The sequence below is a fragment of the Rhynchophorus ferrugineus genome, unplaced genomic scaffold (assembly GCF_030347505.1).
Source record: "Rhynchophorus ferrugineus isolate W39M unplaced genomic scaffold, kcgeb_rfMv2 rfM5, whole genome shotgun sequence".
Lineage (NCBI taxonomy): Eukaryota > Metazoa > Arthropoda > Insecta > Coleoptera > Curculionidae > Rhynchophorus > Rhynchophorus ferrugineus.
In genome coordinates, this window is record NW_027472584.1 from 26,917,566 (window position 1) to 26,939,488 (window position 21,923).

Sequence of the window (21,923 nt, forward strand, 5' to 3'; positions counted from 1 at the left end):
ATTATGTCATTAAGTACTTTACACAAGAGAATAATTTTAATCTAGGTTTCGAACTATAGCCATCGGTTAATGATGAACTTTTCAGTCTTAAGAGAAACCCTTCTAAATTAGACAAAGCTCGATTCAACCTAACTTAAATCAAAACCTATTAAACTATCAAAAAAACCGAATCTTATACGACATATAACTATTGTAATCAAAAAATAGTAACGTGCATCTTTCATGCAGTATTGTTGTTTGATAAAAATACATCTGTGATTAACAACAGCTTCCGTCGGACTTTCTGACACTTGGCTAAATTCAAAAACTTGGAGTTATTGTGATTGAACTCGAACTGAACAATTGTTTTAGAGACGAAAAAATATTGAAAGGGAAACATTGAAAGAACCGTTTCTATTTTTTGAACACAACAATGTATATAAATAGTTTAAACAAATCGACATAATGCTGTGAAAAATTCATTCAAGTAAGCTAATAGTTGATTCAGTTGTGGACGATCTAAAGGATTGTTTAACCAACAGTATGTCATTACAGCATACCTGAAATAAAAGTTAAATTTCGTTTTCATTGAATAATTTCAAGGTTGTTATAAAAAACGAAATAAAAATTCTATATATCTATTTTATAAGAGATATCCGTGAGAAATTAAACTAAACTGTAACATTATACAAAATGTTTTGTTACGTCTAAAGGAATAATTATTTTTCTTGATGAGAATTATCGATATAATGTTAAAAATATTTAAATATAATTTCGACCAATGTTGTATATAGTACACAAAACTGCTAAAATATTAATTATTTCCACGCAAATAACGTGATGTAAATCAATTAAATTCGAAATGTGCGAAGTAAAATTTTGGAAAGCAGCTGATATAATAACACGGTAACTAAACCAGTGAAATGGTAAAAATGGTCGAATAAAATACGGTTTGTAGTACAGCCGAAGATAGACGTATTATGTCACGTTTTCTCTTTTAGATAGCACTTTCGTTTTCATTCTCACATAATATAGACTTTAAAATATGCAAACAATATTAAAATGATTTCAAAATATTTTCATTGTGTTGTGTATACACAATTTTATAGCGGATAGTTTAAATATCTGTTTCTATTACATCTATTTTTGTTTTCAAAATGTCACGTTCTTTTTTTTTAACTGTGAAAGTATTAATTATATTAGTATTACAGTATTTGTTATACGGATATTAGTTTGGGGAAAAATAATTTTGGTTTTTTCTAATGGATGACTTTACAAAGTCTTCTACCTCCAGTAATATTTATTCAATTACATACTAGAGCACGTCTGAAAGGTGGCATTCAATAGAATATTCCGTATTTAATGGCTGCCTCATGTATTAATTAGTATTTCAGATGATAATGAACCTCAGACAGGTCAACCAATCGGTGAAAAACTTGATGAAATTCTTTAAAATATCGAGGAATTAAACAACGATCATAAAACAGTTTTGAAACATTTATATAGGAGTAGGTACCAAGATAAGCTCGATTCTTAGGTTCCACATGAATTAGCAATGAGGAATGAACTGTCATCGAAGCAGGGTATAAAAAAACGGGCAGTATTGATTAATATTAAGCGGTATCATTACAATAATAATCTGCATCCACCATATAGCTCAGACTTTGCCCTTACTGACTAGCATTTCTTCTGACTTTGTAAAATTTTCTTAATGGTGTAGAGTTAACTGTGAAATTTACTACATCAAAAAAAAACAGAAACATGGAAAAGCCCGAAATTACTTTTCTTCCAAGCCAATATATTAATTTATTACATAATCGTCCTCGTATATTCGACTTCAACGCAACTTTATAAATAACATCATTTTCACTTTCAAAAATTTATAATATTAGGTTATGTACGTCAAATATTTGTTATAACAATTAATGACACTATTTATTAATACTAATGTATAAGTGACTTAATGTCAATTTAATATTATATTTGAAAACAGTGGTCTGAAATGTTAACCTGTACCGAAAAGAAATTAAAAACGTTCACTTTTTTGTTTCGCCATTTTGGTTACTTTCACTTACTTAGTTATTTTTAAAATGCCGTAATTTCTTTAATGGAATAGCGTGTTTTTATATACTTACAATTCATCGGGGCATCCTAGAGGTTGTGCTAGGCGATATCCAGTGCGTAGATGTGTTGACATTTCAAATGGGTCAATGTCAGCGTATGGCTGCTGACACATGGTTGTCAGTTCCCATAAAACAACTCCAAAAGACCACTGAAATTGCCGATAAACATATACGTCGGTTATACATTGTTTTGTCTACTTCTTTGCCATATTTCAATTTTTTAGCAAACCCTTGCCTTTCATGGTTTTAAAAGACGCGATGGTACACAGTGTCTCTAAAAAGTTTATCGTAACCGACCAAACAAATATTTCAGCTTAAATAAATTCAACAATATTGCAAATATTGTGATAGTTTTACAGGAACACCCTGTATAACCGACAGTTAAAAGCGAGAGGCAGAATTGGGTGACTTTTTAAAGGTAAGTTAGTATATAAAATGTGCTTTTACTCAGGACTGAAGAAAATTTCAAGGTGAAACATAGAATAACATTCTCTCAGCCACATCAGTTTCCGAAAGGATATTTCATAAAGTGTAATTTTGTTTTTTTTTTAACTTCTCATACAATTCACCGCGAGTTCTTATGTTCTTATGTTACAAAAAACAATATTTGAAGGTTCCAAACATAAAAACATTGTTAGCCGGTGTAAAATTGGAAAAAATCATAATTGTCTCTAAAAGCTCACAGAAGGTCATCATATCAATTACTAAAATTAAGCAAATCTCATCAACTCGTTTATTTTTAGATAATAAATTTATGATGAAACATCCATTCACTTATTAATATTATCTAAAGGATCTTGGACTTTCAAGGTATTTATTTAACTTTTAAAAATATTCTTCCTTTACTTGTTACAGGGACCACTCACAAAAAAATGCGACAGTGAAAATTATAGTATCATGTCACATTTTAATTAAAACCTTACCTTTTCAATCTAGCGTCAACAAAAATGCTACAATAAGTCGAAATTTAATAGTGAAGAAAAATTGAAACTATAGTTTATCTTACTTACAAAGCACAGTTCTCGGCATTAAGTGTACCAACTTAAAGACCATCCCAGAAACCATTGAGTCTTGGCCTGGTCACTGGGATAGTTCTTCCTTGTCAGATTTTACACTCTTGCTTATAAATAATCACTAATATGAACTAAAAACACTCAGGCTTTGAGATATTTGAACTCACGACTATTCCAGGAATAACAATATCGTCCCATCATCTTGACGATAACTATACCAAGCCGTGTGTTATTATTTTTGATTCTATGTAATAAAGAAAGTAAACTTACTAGTGATCATGATAAAACAACAGCTTTATGATCAATATAAATGAAAGTATATATTTAATGGTAATTTTTAATTATTATCGAACCAGTTTCGATCGTTGTTTAAGTTTGGGTTTTTTTTAAATTGTCGAAATGATTTTTTTTGAGTTGTCCCTGTATAAAATTTAGTATAATTCCTCTTTGTCTCGAGTTTTGCACATGAGAAAGATGTAAAAAATGAACGAGGTGCTATTTGATTCTTTGCAACCAAGTTTATTCACCTTGATAACCTTGAATCATGCCTTATTCACACTTTAAAACAGACTGAATCGGAGGTCAACCAAATATTTAAGTTGCTTTTTTTAATTTCCTTCCAGATTATATTAAATGAACAAATTAATTCGGTGTCAATTTTTTTTTCTCTCGGTAAAATAAAATGCGAAATTTATTTATTAAAGGAAAGAAGAAAAAACGATTATAATATTGTTGACAATATTTTAGGTTACTGTACTAGCTTTTTATATAATTATTATTTTCTTTCTCTGGGTGAATAAGATAGAGATTTAGTTTTTATCGAAAATTCATTCAGAATTGTTTATTGAGCTATAAAAAATGAGAAATTGTAATTGGTTTTTTTGCGACTTATAATAATTGTATTATTCATCGGAAAAATAGAATATAAATTGTATATTTTGTCTCTACGCGTATCGATAGTTACATTTGTTAAAAACATCTTACCACATCGGTTTGGAATGTCCACTGATCATATATAAGACTCTCCATTGCCATCCATTTAACAGGTTTACTCTCCTTATCTCCCATACAGAAATAGTCATTGGGAAAGAGATCTCGCGAAAGACAATTGTCTGTTATCTTGATATCGAATTTATCTCCAACCCTGCAAAATGGCCCTTTTAAAACTTCGCGTCTCCTCTCACTTGCCTAAATTCCATTCGAGAAACATTCTAAAGCATATTGAGTTTTAAGACGCTTACGCCTTTGAGATTTATTCTAAGAAAGCTATTTTCAATTGTATTCATTCCTTCGTAACGAAATTTGCACCAGCGCGAGAGAGAGAGGTAGAAGAAAAATGAATTATTATAAATTGTCTTACACGGCATTTCTAGCAGCCATATCCTTGTAACAAATATTTTTGCTATGCAAATACATTAATCCTAAAAGAATTTGTATGGCCATATCCACCAACACTTGTGTTGATACAGTTGTATTGTCTTTTCTTTGTCGACAATTAATCAGGAATCTAAAAAAAATTATTTTAATTCGTTTATATTTATAATTTTGCTGTTTAAAATATCTGGACCAAAACAAAAATACGTAAGGTACTTTTTAAATAAATCTGTCACTTAACTAAAAACGAATAACAAGTCTACTACATGCAAATATTTAATTACTTAAGTTCATAATCATTTTTCATATTAACGTTAGAACTGATACGAGGGGTAAGCTATAATTATAAAGAACGGAAAAGTTTTTAATATTTTATTTGAAATATGTATGGTATTTGTCACCGATCAGTAAAGATAGATCTATTATTTGTTTCTTTCTTTTTTTCAAAATAAAATGTTAATAAAACGGTTAAAGGGTTTCCAAAGGGGTTTATCCTAACAAGGTCAAAAATGAGAAAATATTAATACGTTGTAAAAAGTTTGATTCTATTCTGTTTGGTGAATTTGATACGACTATTTTTTTAATAAAAATATACTTTTTGTATATTGTCACCCAAAATTTAAACGAATAAAAACATATCAAGTTCCACCAACTAATTTTAGATGTGTTCAGAACTTCACTCAACGCCCCAACAAAAAAAACTGACATGTTTCTAATAATGGTTTGTTGTATTGCCTTTCATTTGTCGACAATTAATCAGAAATCTAAAAAAATATATTTTAATTCGCTTATATTTATAATTTTGCTATTTAAAATATTTAAACCAAAACCAAAATATGTAAGGTATTTTTTAAATAAATCTCACTTAACTAAAAATCAGTAACAAGTCTACTACATGCAAATATTTAATTACCTAAGTTCATAATCATTTTTCATATGAACTTTAAGGCGAGATACGAAGGGTAGGCTGTAATTATAAAGAACAGAAAAGTTTTCAATATTTTTATGGCAAATATGAATTTAGTCACATGTCCTTGAAAATAGTGACCAATTTCTTAGTTATACAGTTCTAAACTTTGTATCGCCTATATTTGGTTTAGTTATAGTTGAAATATAAGTATCCTGATATCGTTTATTTAAATATTTCTTTATTCTTACTCTTCATAATCAACAAGAGCAAAGTCGAGCCTATTATACTGATTGAACTATTTCAACTATTTCAGTAGGAGCTTCATATGGCTTGATACGGCTAGCCAATTTCCATAGCATTAATATTCTAATACATTCTGTTTTTTTTGCAAATATATTATATAGTTTGTACTATCTTAATATTGTTGAGATTAACAATAATTGAGTTCAACCCTCCAAACTATTTATGCCTCTTACTGATATGAAATGGTGCTAATAAAGATACCCATATAGGAACATAGATTTTTCAAAATAATTTCGCTATAGATATTTATTTAGTTATTTATTTCATTATTAATACGAACTTCACAATCTAAACTGGACTAATTAATCATTTGTTTTGCAAGTAAATCAATAATTATAGGTTGACCCTCGTATATATCCTGGGTTAATATTGGGTATTTTCTTATAAAATCTACAAATCCCTGTATGAAAAATAAAATGCTGGTTACTTTGATAAAATGTTTGAATACGAAATACTACGGATGGGCACATTCGCATTTTATTTTTGACACAGCCACTTGAAAAACCTTTTCAGATTTCCACGACCAGCATAGGAATAAACCAATAAAGGTTTGGTGGGGTTATCTAGGTTGACGCACAAGACGTTTAGAACATTTTTGTGATCCATCCCGAACATCATGGTCCCTTCCGCTAAAAATAAGTTTAACAGTCTTTTGGAGACCGTATCTGTAAAAATAAAAGGTTCATTTTATGGTTCCGAAAATGCATTCATTGAAAATATGCATATAAAAGCCTGATGCGCCGTATTTATTACGAGCCTGATGGGTGCTAATTCTCTAGAAATTCTCTGACAAGTTTTATGGATCTCAAAATGTCGTAAAAAAGACGTAAGACCTTGACAGTGGCGCATAACTCTAAGGATTTACGATAAAATCAATATAAAGATTGACAGGGTTTTGATATATAAAAAAGATCCCACCAATCAGTCGATCCCAACGTATAGTCCCTAGTTTCCATTGTTGTATGTTACTATTTTTTATTTAATACGTACATTTAAATTCAATAACACTTTGATCGGTGTAAGTTTCTGAATTCAAACGATCACTAATCAATTTCATTAATTCAATTAGCACAACTACATTTATAATCTGTCAAACCCATTAGAATCACGAGAGAGGATATATTAATTAGCTTCTTATAATTAACATTAACATTTTTCTAACACGTTTTTTATTTTCATAAATTATTTCTGTTTTATTCTAGTTAATATAAAGGCAGTTTATATGCAACCAAATACATTAATTATTTAAGAAATATTTATGTAAGGGCGATTCCGAGTTAAGAACGTCATCGCGTCTAAGCCTATTTGATATCGATGATCATTATGATTACAGAATGTTATCAGGATATTCAGAGTTATTTTTGTTTCCCTAATTCGATGAATTGTTTTTAATATTACATTTCTGGTCCTTATTTATTCATCTTATTATATGTTAGTGCATAATGAAAAGGTGCAAACTTCAATGTCATAAATAAAATAATTTTGATGTGGATGACATCTATGTTGCGCACAGTATTTTATTTCAGGAATTCTGTATTATTTCGCGCCATCTATCGACAGAAAAATGACCTACCTTTAGTGGTCTTGATGAAAACTAGTTTCTCGTGGTATTTACCGATGCACACTTTACCGAAAATCCCTTCTTCCTTCACGCTGTCGATGAAGATGTTTTCGCGAGGTACCGCTAGAGTTCGTAAACGTTTAGTTGGATCGATCAGTCTGGGATCACTCACGGACACCTGAAAGAAATATAACAGAAAATATCGCTATTAAAAGTTTGTTATTTTGACCTGCAAAACTTTTAATAAGTGAAGTTCTGAAAATTAAATGGGCAAAGTTTAATGGCATTTGTCACCGATCAGTAAAGATAGATCTATTATTTGTTTGTTTTTTTTTTTTGGAAAATAAAATATATAATGAAACAATTAAAGGGTTTCCAAAGTAATATTTCTTAACAAGTTCAAAAATGAGAAAATATTAATACGTAATCAAAAATTTGATTTTATACTCTTTGGTGATTTTCATACGACTGTTTTTTATAATAAAGATATACTTTTTGTATATTGTCATCCAAAATTTAAACCAATAAAAACACATTAAGTTCCACCAACTAATTTTAGATGTGTCAGAACTTCATTCAATGCCCCAACACAAAAAAACTGACATGTTGCTGATAATGGTTTGTTGGAGACATAGAGGAAATGATCTGTCTTCACACGAGGCGAGACATTTAAGCCAAGCTTTGTACTATAATGAAATTGTGTTCCCCTTCTGAAACAGGTAACCATATATGCCATATGACTTTTATACAGAAAAATATACAGATTATTTTATTTTCATTTAGTAACATATTATTTCATAATGTTTAACATTTTAATATGATTGTTCAATACAGAAACTGAGATTAGATGTTGTGGACGATATATTAGATGAAGTTTTTTGTCTCAGAAACAGTGGATATGACGTTTATCAATAAATACTCAAGAAAGCAACGTGTTTCTTTCAACGTGCATGTGATGTGGATGTAATGTAATTAACATAACAGATTAAGACATGATGTAAACAACATACTTCGATGAATGCTAAAGCGAATTAAGGTTAAGAAATCAACCAAGAATGTTTTAGCATTATTTTGTCGGAATGCGAAAGAATTTTTTGGATGACCTCCAAAGTTGTAAAATTATTATTGTAAACATTTGGATATTATGAAAATGACTATTTTATATATATGAGTTCAAAAATCCGTCAAAACAGGCCATCTTATTCCCCAGATTTAATTCCGTCAGAGTTGTGATTGCTCCCATATGAATACATAATAATTTTCATTAAAGTAGTGGTTATAACACTCCGTCGAATGGTCTTTTAAAAATTGCGTTTTAATTTACCTCTGGTAAGTTATATATTATAATGTATTTCAAATTATTATTGTAAAATTTTAAGATAAAGAGAAACCCTTTTTTAAATAGTTAAATGGAAGATCAATCAAATAATGTATGAATGGTTACATTGTCCACCCTATTCACCAGATTTGATTCCTCATTGTTCCCGCGTGCGATTAGTGATTTATATAATCAGTAAAATATATAGTCGATTCAAAGTTTTTTTTGTATATATGTCATCAAGATGTTTAATATATTGCTTGCCGCAATTTGTAAATTCGTTTTAGAATCAGACAATACTTACTTAATACCTCTTATTTTATTCTAGTGAAAAAGAGACACAATGCTGTCTGATTAGTTTGAAGACGTATACGAACTAGCCTGTCAAAGTGGTCCGTTTGTCAGACGTATGCAAAATTGTTGAAAGCAATAGTGATAAGAGGTTCTAACATATAAACTATTGTGGCTGTATAATTAACCGTTGTTTTTAGATGTACTATAATGTTAAAATAAATTATATTTGATAAGATTTTTGTTCAATTATTTTATTTAGATTAGAATTTTGTTGTATGTCAAAGCAAAACTGAACTAAAACTCAAGGTCGATGCAGCAACATCACCACGTTTTGGCGTAACAAATTTAGATGACGTGTGTACAAAATAACTTTGAATACGTTATATATTTTAATTTATTTGAAATAATAAAATAAAGTTATTTTAATAAAACAACAAGATCCATTGAAAAACAAATATTGAACAGATATGTGTTTGATGTTTTTTAAGGAAAATTGAATTCGTAGCGATTTTTTTTTCGGTCAAGCGTATAACAACGAAATGCGAAGGCATTAAGTGCAGATGAGCGTGAAAAAGCAAAAAATATATATCCGAATATGGTCGGACGGTCAAACCATTTCCCAATTAAACAATTCCCATTAAATGTAACGGCTTCTGGTAGAAACAGATAAGTTCAATGAAAAGCCAATGAGACAATCGCCGTTAATATGCTTTGAGATAGCTATTAATTTCTCTGGGTCCTTTAAATATTATCAGACGTAACTGGTCTTGATTGATTTCGCACAAATCAGAGAGGGGGGCGCTGTATGTGGAAGCAGATAAGCCGACCCAGAAGGGAAATTTAATGTCCAAAGTAAATACTATTGCGAAATTCTCTAGGGTTTTAATATGGCCGAATGCTTAGTCATTGCCTGGCAATCGTTGCTTACCACTTAGTTCCGTTCGATATACTCTAGTTCAAATAGAGTTGAAATGCATTTTCCCTTTTATCTATTAGGACTTTTCCATCGGTTTGAGTAATATTCCCAACAAATTCCAATAGTTGTGGCATTTAAATAAACTCGTACAGATAAAATACACTCCAAAAATTACAATTATAAATAAATTATGCTGAGTGTTCTATCTCATACCTAATATTTAAATTACTAGCATTACTTTAATTACTAAATTTATATTAAAAACATTTTTAACACTTTCGAGGTGTTTAGTTTCTTTAAATAAAAAACATATTTCATAACATAAACAAAATATTTCGGTATCACTTTCTAGTTTTATTGGAAATAGAAATTTAATTTTTGGTATTTTCACAACTGTTAATTATCAAAATATTTCCTTTCAAATAAACGTGGCTAATGAAAATTACAGAGGTTATAGAGAATTTTACGCTGAATTGGACGGTGGTATAATCGTTTTCATAAAAAGTTTAATTTTTAAGTCATACAATGAAAATTTTGATTTGAAAAAATTAGTGAATTTATGTTTACTGTTGCCATTTTTATTCAAATTATTACAGGCTAGTGAAAATTACAAGAAATGTGGAATTTTACGCTGATTTAAATGGTGGTATAATCATTTTCATAAAATGTTTAATTTTTAAGTTATACAATGAAAAGTGTATTTTCGAAAAACTAACGGATTTCTGTTTATGTTACATAATAATGAAAATTATAGGGATTATAGAGAATTTTACGCTGAATTGAATGGTGCTATAATCATTGTCATAGAAAGTTTAATTTTTAAGTTATACAATGAAAAGTGTATTTACGAAAAACTAACGGGTTTCTGTTTATGTTACATATCTGCAAAATTATAAATTCTAGTACAATTTTACATGGATTTTCGTTTCTTTCGCCCCAAAACACATATATTTTGAGAGTTTTAGCTTTATCGGAGAGGTGAAAAATTTTGGCACATTTTCCATATATATAGTCGTGAAAATTTGCAATTTTTAGGCATTATCAATATTTTTGCCACCATTTCCGGTCAAATAATCGCAGACTAATGAAAATTATAGGGATTATAGAGAATTTTACGCTGAATTGAATGGTGGTATAATCATTGTCATAGAAAGTTTAATTTTTAAGTTATACAATGAAAAGTGTATTTTCGAAAAACTAACGGGTTTCTGTTTATGTTACATATCTGCAAAATCATAAATTCTAGTACAATTTTACATGGATTTTCGTTTCTTTCGCCCCAAAACACATATATTTTGAGAGTTTTAGCTTTATCGGAGAGGTGAAAAATTTTGGCACATTTTCCATATATACAGTCGTGAAAATTTGCAATTTTTAGGCATTATCAATATTTTTGCCACCATTTCCGGTCAAATAATCGCAGACTAATGAAAATTATGAGGATTATAGAGAATTTTACGCTGAATTGAATGGTGGTATAATCATTGTCATAGAAAGTTTAATTTTTAAGTTATACAATGAAAAGTGTATTTTCGAAAAACTAACGGGTTTCTGTTTATGTTACATATCTGCAAAATTATAAATTCTAGTACAATTTAACATGGATTTTCGTTTCTTTCGCCCCAAAACACATATATTTTGAGAGTTTTAGCTTTATCGGAGAGGTGAAAAATTTTGGCACATTTTCCATATATATAGTCGTGAAAATTTGCAATTTTTAGGCATTATCAATATTTTTGCCACCATTTCGGGTCAAATAATCACAGGCTAATGAAAATTATAGGGATTATAGAGAATTTTACGCTGAATTGAATGGTGGTATAATCATTGTTATAGAAAGTTTAATTTTTAAGTTATACAATGAAAAGTGTATTTTCGAAAAACTAACGAGTTTCTGTTTATGTTACATATCTGCAAAATTATAAATTCTAGTACAATTTAACATGGATTTTCGTTTCTTTCGCCCCAAAACACATATATTTTGAGAGTTTTACTTTTATTGGGGAGGCGAAAAATTTTGGCACTTTTTCCATATATATAGTCGCGAAAATTTGCAATTTTTAGGCATTATCAATATTTTTGCCCCAATTTCCGGTCAAATAATCGCAGACTAATGAAAATTATAGGGATTATAGAGAATTTTACGCTGAATTGAATGGTGATATAATCATTTTCATAGAACATTTCATTTTTGTAGTTATAGAGTGAAAAGTGTTTTTCGATATTTTTTTTCAGCGATATATCGATATTTTTGAAAATGTCGATGTATCGAAATATCGATATTTATCTCGACATCCCTAGTCGGAAGTAAAAATGAAAACAGTGCGGAAGAAGAACTGTTTAATATCCCATGGCACTGACTAGAATGACAAAGAAAAATATCGCTATATGTTGGATTTAATTGTATTATTTTTTTAAATTTTAACAAACTTTGAGGTGCATATTAGATAAACTCGAGATAAAACAATAATTGAAATGATAACGCACGCGAAAATTTGGAACGTCAACATTTAAATAGATCCATAAGGCAAATGATATAATAAAGTTCCTTTTAAAATTTACATTTACCTGAAAACTCCATTTTAACAATGTACTATATTTCGACTGTGGTTGGGAATATAACCATGTAACTATGATAGGAAGGCTTTTAATGTATATTCAGACATGAATTAATACTAAAACATATGAATAGGGAAAGTTTCGCATAATAGACGAAGTTTTGAATACGCGCACTCCGTTGTAAATGATTTTATTTTTACAACACTCGGTGTCGGCGGCCAGCTGATTATACAAAAATACTATAGTATAGCCAAAATAACAGTGGACTCACACGTCATCAGGATAAATTCGTTTTAATATCAGACAACATTTACCTTCTCATTATGTTCTGGTTGCCAAATGTATGCAAAATCCTTCAAAACATTAGTGACAATAAAAGTCATTAAGATGTTTAATGTATTCAGTGTCGGAATTTGTAAATTCCTTTCGGAATCAAACAGCTTGTAACCGAACCAGCCTGTTAAAGTCGTTCGGTTTTCAAACCTTTACAAAATGTTTGTAAACAGTAGTAATAAGAGATTAGAATTCTAACTTATAAACTATTGTGGCTGTATAATTAACTGTAGTTTTTAGATGTACTCTAATGTTAAAATAAATTATATTTGATAACATTTCTGTTTCATTATTTTATTTAGATTTGAATTTGGTTACAGGTTAAAGACAAAATAGACTAAAACTCAGAGTTGATATGGCAACATCGCGACGATTTGACGTCACAAATTTAGATGCCATATAAGAAATCCGATAATAATTGTGGTTTAATCTTTCGATGATTTATGCATTAGCTGTATTGTAATGTTAAAATAAGTTATGTTTTATGATATTTTTATTTTATTTTATTACTTTCATTAGAATGTTGTTAAATATCAAAATCAAAATAAACTTTTGACTTCATATATTTAGACGTCGAGACTGTTTTATTGGATTTATTATAGTTTTGTTCTTATAAAAACTCACCTGCGATATGAGCATGACTTGCGATGATGCGTAATAAGAAACTCTATAATTGCTGTTATTTTCGGAATATCTGCAACAATCGCTGGTTGCGTAAGGTACGGGAGATGGGGGATTCTTCTGTAAATCGTCTATTGTTGCATAGCTGCCACTTTCTGTACTAGGGGGTCTTCCGAACCCCTGTCTCAAAAACATGTGGGGATTGCTGTCATAGAGCGCCGTCATGTATCTGAAAATTGATAAATTCGTCATCTAACTTCCCCCATTAGAAAAAATATCTCAAGAACCAACATAATTTAACAGGTCACTTGAAAAGTCCCCGGCCTGACACATAAATCGCGCTACTAGAATTAAATCCACATGTTTTTTAGTTAGCCATAACCCTTAAAAGATGCGTGTATAAATTTAACAGCTGTCAGATCATTAGTTTGTGAATTATAGCATTTTGAATGAACTTTTGTTACTGTGAAAAAAAATGGATAAAAAGGAATTTCGCGTGTTGATAAAATATTGCTTTTTGAAGGGAAAAAATACAGTTGAAGCAAAAACTTGGCGTGATGCCGAGTTTCCGGACACTGCCCCAAATCAACTATCAAAGATTTGTATGCTAAGTTTAGACGTGCTGAAATGGACCACCGAAGGCGGTGAACTGTGAAGTGAGATTGTTACCGATGAAAATAAAAAAAAATCCATAAACTGATTTTGATTGAAATTGAATGAAATAGCAGACATTTTAAAGATATCAACTGAACGTGTATATCATATCATTCACGAATATTTGGGTATGAGAAAGCTCGGTACAAAGTGGGTGCCGCGGGAGCTCACTTTTGACCAAAAACAACGACGAGTTGATGATTCGGAGGAGTGTTTGAAGATGATTAAGCGTAATAAACACGAGTTTTTGCATCAATATGCGACAACGGATGAAACATCTCCCCATAATTTCACTCCGAAGTCCATTCGACAGTTATTCGAGTGGACTGCACGCGATGAACCCGCTCCAAAGCGTGGGAAAACGTAACAATCCGCTGGCAAGGTTATGGCGTCTGTATTTTGGGATGCTCATGGAATAATTTTCATTGACTACCTTGAAAAAGGAAGGACCATCAACAGCGACTATTACATAGCCTTATTGGACCGTTTGAAGGACGAAAACACTGAAAAATCACCGCATTTGAAGAAAATGAAAGTGCTGCTTCACCAAGACAATCCACCGTGTCACAAGTCAGTGAATACGACGGTTAAAATCCATGAATTGGGCTTCGTATTGCTTCCTCATCCACCGTATTTTCCAGATCTATCCCCCAGTGAGGATTTTCTGTTCTCAGATCTCAAAAGAATGCCCGCTGGGAAGAAATTTGAACCAAGGGACAAATCGTACCACAAAAATGGTATCGAAGAGTTGGAGGGTTGCTATAATCACTGTATCACCCTTGAAGGAAATTATGTTTAATAAAAAAAACTAATTTTGCCAAAAAAAAAAGTGTTTTACTATGGTAGGCCGGGGACTTTTCAAGTGACCTGTTATTAAAATAAGAAGAAAAAAAAGAGTGAAAGAGAAGTCTTACGTGTGCTCTTGTTCTTGCTTTTTCCTTTTGATGTAATAAGCCGAAGTTATAACCACGAATAAGGCTAAGGTAATTAGGGTTAAAACACAAGCGATAGCGAAGTCTGACGAACTTCCGAAATAACTTGGGTTTAAACGAATGGAGTCGTTCTGAGAATTCCCAATACCTAGAAACAAATTGCGTCCGTGTAAATGAAAATGAACGTTCTCGGTGGCTTTGTTATCTTCAGCCAATATACAGTTTTAATATCCGCTTCTCAGATATTTACTTCTTTTTAGGTGGACAATATAACATACAAAAACGTATCCCTTAACCGTTGTTTAATGAAGGTTGGATTATTAAAATTTACGGCCGCTTCTGGGGCTTGTTTATAGCGTTGCTTACTGGTTTTAATTTTATTAAAGCTGTTTGGACTACGTGTACCGCACACGTAACTTCTACGAGTGCTTGTCATTTCAACTTTTTCATTATTTTAGTTTTAACGTCAAGATATACATTTTTCATCAAGAAATTCATTTTTCTTTGTTATCAAACGACACCCAGTGTTCTATTTCATCACTACATAGTATAAAACAAAGTCGCCTTTTCTGTCCCTATATCCCTATGTGCGCTTAAATCTTTAAAACTACGCAACGGATTTTTTCAATAGATAGAGTGATTCAAGAGGAAGGTTTATATGTATAATACATGCATAATATACTAAGGCAACATTGCTAATTTTAGAGGTTTCTAACGTGATGTCGTAAATTAACCTATTTTTTTAGGCTTATTTAGCAATTAGCAAAAACGCTGCCTAACCCTACGAGTTAGATCAAATTAATGTACTACAGTATTGTACACCATAAAAAGGTCTACAAAAAAGTCCGCGATGGTATATGTTTATCTTTTAGGGATAACCCACATTAACCATTTTTATTGTTTACTTTTTACGTGAGAAAATGGCTTATTTACGAAGCTATTTTAAGCAATACGGCATTAATCCTTATCGAATTAAGTACCTTAAATACAGTGTGCAATTAATGTAGATCAATATGGTTCCTTACAGCATGTAAATTAAACAAATATTTTCGGAGATATTACAAATTTAAAATTTGCGTTTAAAAATGTGTAATGTAATAAAAATTGTATGAATTTAGATATTCCAAAGATAGCAGGAAATCTTCATAGTAAGTATAGGGGAAGAGGAATTGTTTTACTCCAAATTTAATGCGTGCAGGCCAAGGGCAGTAATGAATGAACCAAAAATACTGGATCGATTTTAATCATGTTTTCATTGAGTGACATAGGCATATATATTTTATGCCCGTGCAAAGTCGGAGCGGGCCGCTATGTTTTTATATACAACGTTCATATTTTTTCTGTAGTGTACTTAATTTAGTATCAGCATTGCACCCGTGCGAAGCCGGGGCGGGTCGCTAGTAATTAATATCACAACTTTAGAAATTCCGGTCGACTTTTGAAATTCACTAGATGAGAATGATTCTTAACGTTACCTGATGCCCTGAACTCAGATCTTCAGCCCTTATATCAATATTGGTTCTAGTTTTCTAGTAGCAGCACTGTCACAGACGATCTTGCATTAAACATCATTTGGAACTTGTTGATTGTGCTTCGGAATGTGTGAAAATGTAGAGACAACGTTGCAAAGTCGATTCAAAGTATTTTTGTTACGTTTGTGGAGGTTATATGTTCGGTAAACGTGGAAAAATCATGACAAATGCACTCAAAGATTCATATTACCAGGTACATCGAAAAGTCATTAACGGTTTTTCTAACATATGTGGCAAGACTGAAATATGCAATGTTTTGGTTGATAAAATGACACATTCGTCATTTTATTATACTGACATCAAGCTTCAAAGCTATATATGTTATATTTCGCGAAAGTAACAACCGCATAGATTTATAATTCGTTGAAAATGTCAAGTTTTGTGCTTGAAAACGTACATTTGCGACACGCATTATTTTTATTATTTAATCAAAAGTTACTGAAAGTCATTTGTTCGTAGAAACTTACGATGATTTCTTTAACTTTAAATATATAAGACAAAAAACGTGTTGATAGACCGAAAAAGTTTGAAGATGCGACTCTGCAAGTGTTATTAGCCCAAAAAAAATCATGGTTATCACCAGGCAAAATCATCCGATCGACTATAAGGCCAAATCGTTTTACTCACAAGACAGTGCTCCATATTTGGTGGAACTAGAGTGGTGTGGTGTATTACGAACTGTTGAAACCTGATGAAACAGTGAGTAGTGATAGCTACCGACAACAAAATGATCAATTTGAGCCATGTATTGATCGAAAAACGTCTAGAATGGACACGAAGACACGATAAAGTGATTTTACAGCATGATAACGGGCTCTCTCATAAAGCAAAATCGATCAAGGAAGCGTTGAAAGCACTTGGGTGGGACATATTATCGCACCCGCCGTACTTTCCAGACCTTGCCCTATCCGACTATCAACTTTTCGCATCAATGGGACACGCGCTTGCTCGATGAATGGTTTTGCTCAAAGAACAAACAGTTTCTTTGGAAATGAATCCATAAATATCTTGAAAAATTGAGAATGAATAAACTGAAATTGAATAAATAAACTTTCCCATTTTCTTGGAAATTATTTTTTCGAAAAAAAAATAGTAATGACTTTCCGGTAGACCTGGTAGAGTGACTTTGCTTTTGTTATAGTAAATACTACACATTTCTGTTCAGACCTACCCCCCAATTTATCTTATAAATAGCTCTTGGTAGCTCAGGTCCAAAACCGTACATTCGAACACATTCGAAAAAACCGGAAACAATTTACTAATATCGATTCTATTTATATTACTGCTATTTGTAATACGACCATTTAGTTTCAATGACACGCCATGTGTATTTTACAACAACTAAAAAAAAACAAGATTTAAACGAAAATCAATCACAAACAAAAAACGATCATCGATTAGTACAAATATAATATATACTTCAGCATAATTGAATCGAATTTTAACGTGCGTGGAGTCCCTCTAGTGTATAAACAAGCAAATCGCTTTCTCTGATATATTTTCCCTACGTCATTTTTAAATACGTTGGCGTTTATTAATTAAAAAAAACTAGTCAGAGCAATTATCAGATTAAATCAGTTGGAAATTCGTCCTTTAATATCTGTAGTTTTTCGAATAACTCGATATTTACCAATTTATGGGTATTACCGGCTTATTGAATAAGTTTTTATTCGTTTAACAAGTGAACGAAAAATTATTGAAGTTCAATAGTCCAGAGCCAGTTAGAGGCAACTAACTCTTGAAGATATGAGTGGATATTGAAACAATACGTATTTTAATTTAATGATTTAGACTTAGATTGTGGTACCCCTTTAGAACAATTTGATCGATCTTGCATCGTCTTTATTATGTTATCAATTTTCCAACAATATTTCTTTTGGTGATCAAAAAAAACTAATACTTCTGGAGTCTAATTCTAACTCTCTTTTGAGTCGCATTTAGCTATATTTTTTCTACATATACATCATATAGCGTCTAACAGATAAAGATTTCTTTTTTTTGAGTTTTCTGTGGCGTATTGTGACTGACGACTTACTAGGACAATCCTAAATGCAAAAATATCATGGGTTAGCCCAGGAGAGTCGTCTATATCAACATTGAAGTGGAATATTCATGGTTTCCAAGTCAGGATTTGCAGGAGTTGAGAAAGAAACACTCTTACTCTTCGAATGGGAAGATCTGCCTTACCAAGCGCACTCACCAAATAGCTCACAGGCTGACAAGAGGTTCCGAAATGCCAAAGAGATGTTCCCAATACTGTTCTTTCAACAGAATATCGGAATATCGGGAGACAAGAGTGCAAAATTCGACAAGGAAAATGATCCCACTCTAGTAACCAGGCTGGGTAAGACCGGATATCTTCTGGGATGATTTCTAAGTCTGTAGGCTTGATGCCGAGGATCGTGGTTGGGAGCCCACGTTAAACTGTAGATCCAGTCCCGATAAACCCTCCTTTTGGGCCTTTTTTGCGTCAGAGGAGGTTGCTGAAACCGCCATAGGTTTTGCACAGCAACAATCAAATTAGTTTCGTTATGAACTACTCCTCCAAAAACAAAATTGAAGGGTTGTTTGCATCGAATCATGAAGGGAGATGAAAAGTTGTGATTTTAATGGTCAAAAGACATGAGCAAATGGTCTTTCACCCCGTCAACTCGCAAGATTCACTATCCTATGCGCTCTTAAAACCCAATTAAACTGTTATTGTAGATGTCAACCAACGTCAATAGCGAGTAACAGATACAATGCCATATATATATATATATATATATATATATATATATATATATATATATATATATATATATATATATATCAAATTAATAAAAAAGTTATGGAAAATATGTTGATTAATATATATTGTAGCAATTTTTCGCTAAAAATGCCTTTTTTAAATGAAAAAATATTAAGAAAACATGCAAGAATCTATAAACATATATTTAAAATGTTTGATACGGTAAGACATCTGTTGGAAAAAATGTTATCGCATATAAATCCACTCTCGTATTAAACGACAATCGATAAGAAATGATTTTTAAAATTCGCCCCTACCGAGGGAAGTGATTTTGTTGCCGTAGTTTAATGTACGCACTGGCATACCCCTCAAATATGTTTATAAGCCTTTTCCTCTCATAATATTGAGATTCTAAGGACCCTTTTCAATTTTGATTTCAATTACACCGTCTGGCGTTGGGATAAATTTCACGAAAATAAGTGTCCTTCAACCTTCAATCCCCTTAAATAGTTTGCAAATTAGGAATGTTCAACACAACCCCAACAGTGTCCGCTTTATTGACGTATATTCGGTTTATATTTAGTGTTGTTGGATTTAGACGATTCCAATTTCGCACATTTATGTTTTTAAATTTATCGCGATGGAATGGAGCATCCCACAGGTGCATTAGTAACCTGATAATCGATTAATGGTATTTTCCAGTCGTTAAACTGTCGCTATCTTAGTTATTAATGTGCTGAATATAAGGTGTCAATTTTTACCTCTAAAAATCTGTTTTATTTCTCATAATTTAATTGTGTTTTAATCATGTCAAGCCCGGCTTTTTTGTTCTAATTTGAAGGAAAGTGCAGCTGAAGCATATGAACATGCTTCACCAATAAAAACAACTAAGTATTAGTTCCGGAGTGTCAAGAGGCATCGGCTATATAAAATGCGATGGAAAAGCGATAAAAGGTCTTTTTTGAGTAAAAGAAGGTTGCTGAAACCGTCTCAAAGCCATAGGTTTAGCACAGCAACAAGGAAATTGTCTCGTTATGAACTACTCCTCCAAAAACAAAATTGAAGGGTTGTTCAAGGCGTCGAATCATGAAAGGAGATAAAAGGTTGTGATTTTAATGGTCAAAAGACATGACCAAATGGTCTTTCACCCCGTTAACCCGCAATATTTACTGTCCTATGAGCTGGTAAAACCCAATTAAACTGTTATTGTAGATGCCTATCAAGGTCAATAGCGAGTAACAGATACAATGCCATCCCCTAGCATCATAACAAGATGAAAAGTTGTGAAGGATACATTATTACAGCTCAAATGAAACGTTCTGCCGAACCCCCACACTCACCAGACATACCGCCTGTTGATTACCACTTGTTCAGATCGATGTAGCATGACTTGTTTGGTACACTGTGTCGAAATATTTGAAGTACAAAAAAAAATGGAAAGATTGTTAATATATGTTGTACCATTTTTTATTAATAAAAACCAGAAAAAAATAGAATAAAGTAGTACAAGTACCTAATAATATGAATATATTTTCGCATAATGTTTAAACAAAATAAACTAATATCGAACTTATTTTGGTCGAGGAACCTGTGATAAATGTCACTCGGAGTGGAAATTTAAATAAAGCCAAGTTGATGTCGGCGAAGAGAGGAACAGTTCAAACAAAATCTCAGTTCCTCCGTAATGAAATATACGTATCGAAATACCGAAACTATAAAATGCAAAACGAGGTCTTACGGCAACGAAACTCTCTAGTTTTTGTCTTCGAAACGACGTTGTAAATTTTAAACTAGGTCCCGTAGATTAAAACGTACAATACATCAACGTAATATCGTTTTTTTAATGGCATTTACTCCAGTCCTTTGGTTAACAAGCATCAGCTGAATTATAGCAAACTTAAAAATAATTAACATTCCCCTTATTTTCCTCTGTGTGCTATTTTTCACGAAATAATCACATATTTACATTAAACAACGTAATAATAATATATCTTTATGTAATTTTGTTTTGATGATTCATCGCCAAAGTTTGTGTTTAATATTTTTTCGCATATAAACGCCCACAATTTTTTTGATTTATTCTTCTTCCGGGTAATATTTATACTTTAAGATTTAGATAATGATACAAGATGAAAAACTATCACTATATTTCTTACCTTTTAAACAAACTTTATTCCGTTTAAACTTAACAACTGTAGCGTTAGCCTTTTCTCTCGTACTCACAAAAAGACTAATAAAAACTGTTATTTCGGCAGTTTTTAATCCGGTACATACCATAGTGATCCTGAAAAAGTAAAGTTTCCTATTGTTAAGTTTCAATTTATCCTTCTGATGTTGTGTGGGTTATTGTGTTAGTGTCGATTTGAATTTCGGTATCAATTTTAACAATTCCGAATTAGATATACAAACCTGAATGTCTGCACAGATGTCGGTATAACACCATTTGATGAAACATTCATCTGCGGGGGAAGTAAAACCCCTTTATATCCGGGTCCATACTTTACATCCAATATATAGGGCAACTAAAATATCAATAACTGTTAATAAATTTCGACTAGGGAATCGAAATTAATATTAATTTAGATAACAGGTGTACCGGAAAGTCATTACTGGTTATTTTTTCGGAGGAAAACTATATAATTTACGAGAAAATGCAAACATTTATTTATTCAAAGTATTGGCCATTTGATTTTATATATCTTGCTGTGCTTGTCTGCAAACACGTGTCTCATTGACGCGAAAAGTTGATATTCGGACGGGGCAAGGTTTG

The 21,923-nt window shown here is 31.5% G+C and overlaps 1 protein-coding gene across 1 annotated transcript in view; it reads right to left on the reverse strand.

Moving 5' to 3' along the window:
• Positions 1-279: 279 nt before the first annotated feature.
• Positions 280-21,923, reverse strand: part of LOC143197444 (tyrosine-protein kinase Dnt) — a 73,867-nt gene continuing 52,223 nt past the window's right edge. The window contains exons 3-12 of the mRNA XM_076405936.1: positions 21,563-21,675; positions 21,310-21,437; positions 14,873-15,038; positions 13,308-13,533; positions 7,276-7,441; positions 6,208-6,367; positions 4,476-4,622; positions 4,100-4,259; positions 2,115-2,251; positions 280-539 (exon numbers count right to left, since the gene is read on the reverse strand). Coding sequence (XP_076262051.1) covers positions 428-539; positions 2,115-2,251; positions 4,100-4,259; positions 4,476-4,622; positions 6,208-6,367; positions 7,276-7,441; positions 13,308-13,533; positions 14,873-15,038; positions 21,310-21,437; positions 21,563-21,675 — 1,515 coding nt within the window. The 3' untranslated portion in view covers positions 280-427. The remainder of the gene's footprint in view (positions 540-2,114; positions 2,252-4,099; positions 4,260-4,475; positions 4,623-6,207; positions 6,368-7,275; positions 7,442-13,307; positions 13,534-14,872; positions 15,039-21,309; positions 21,438-21,562; positions 21,676-21,923) is intronic.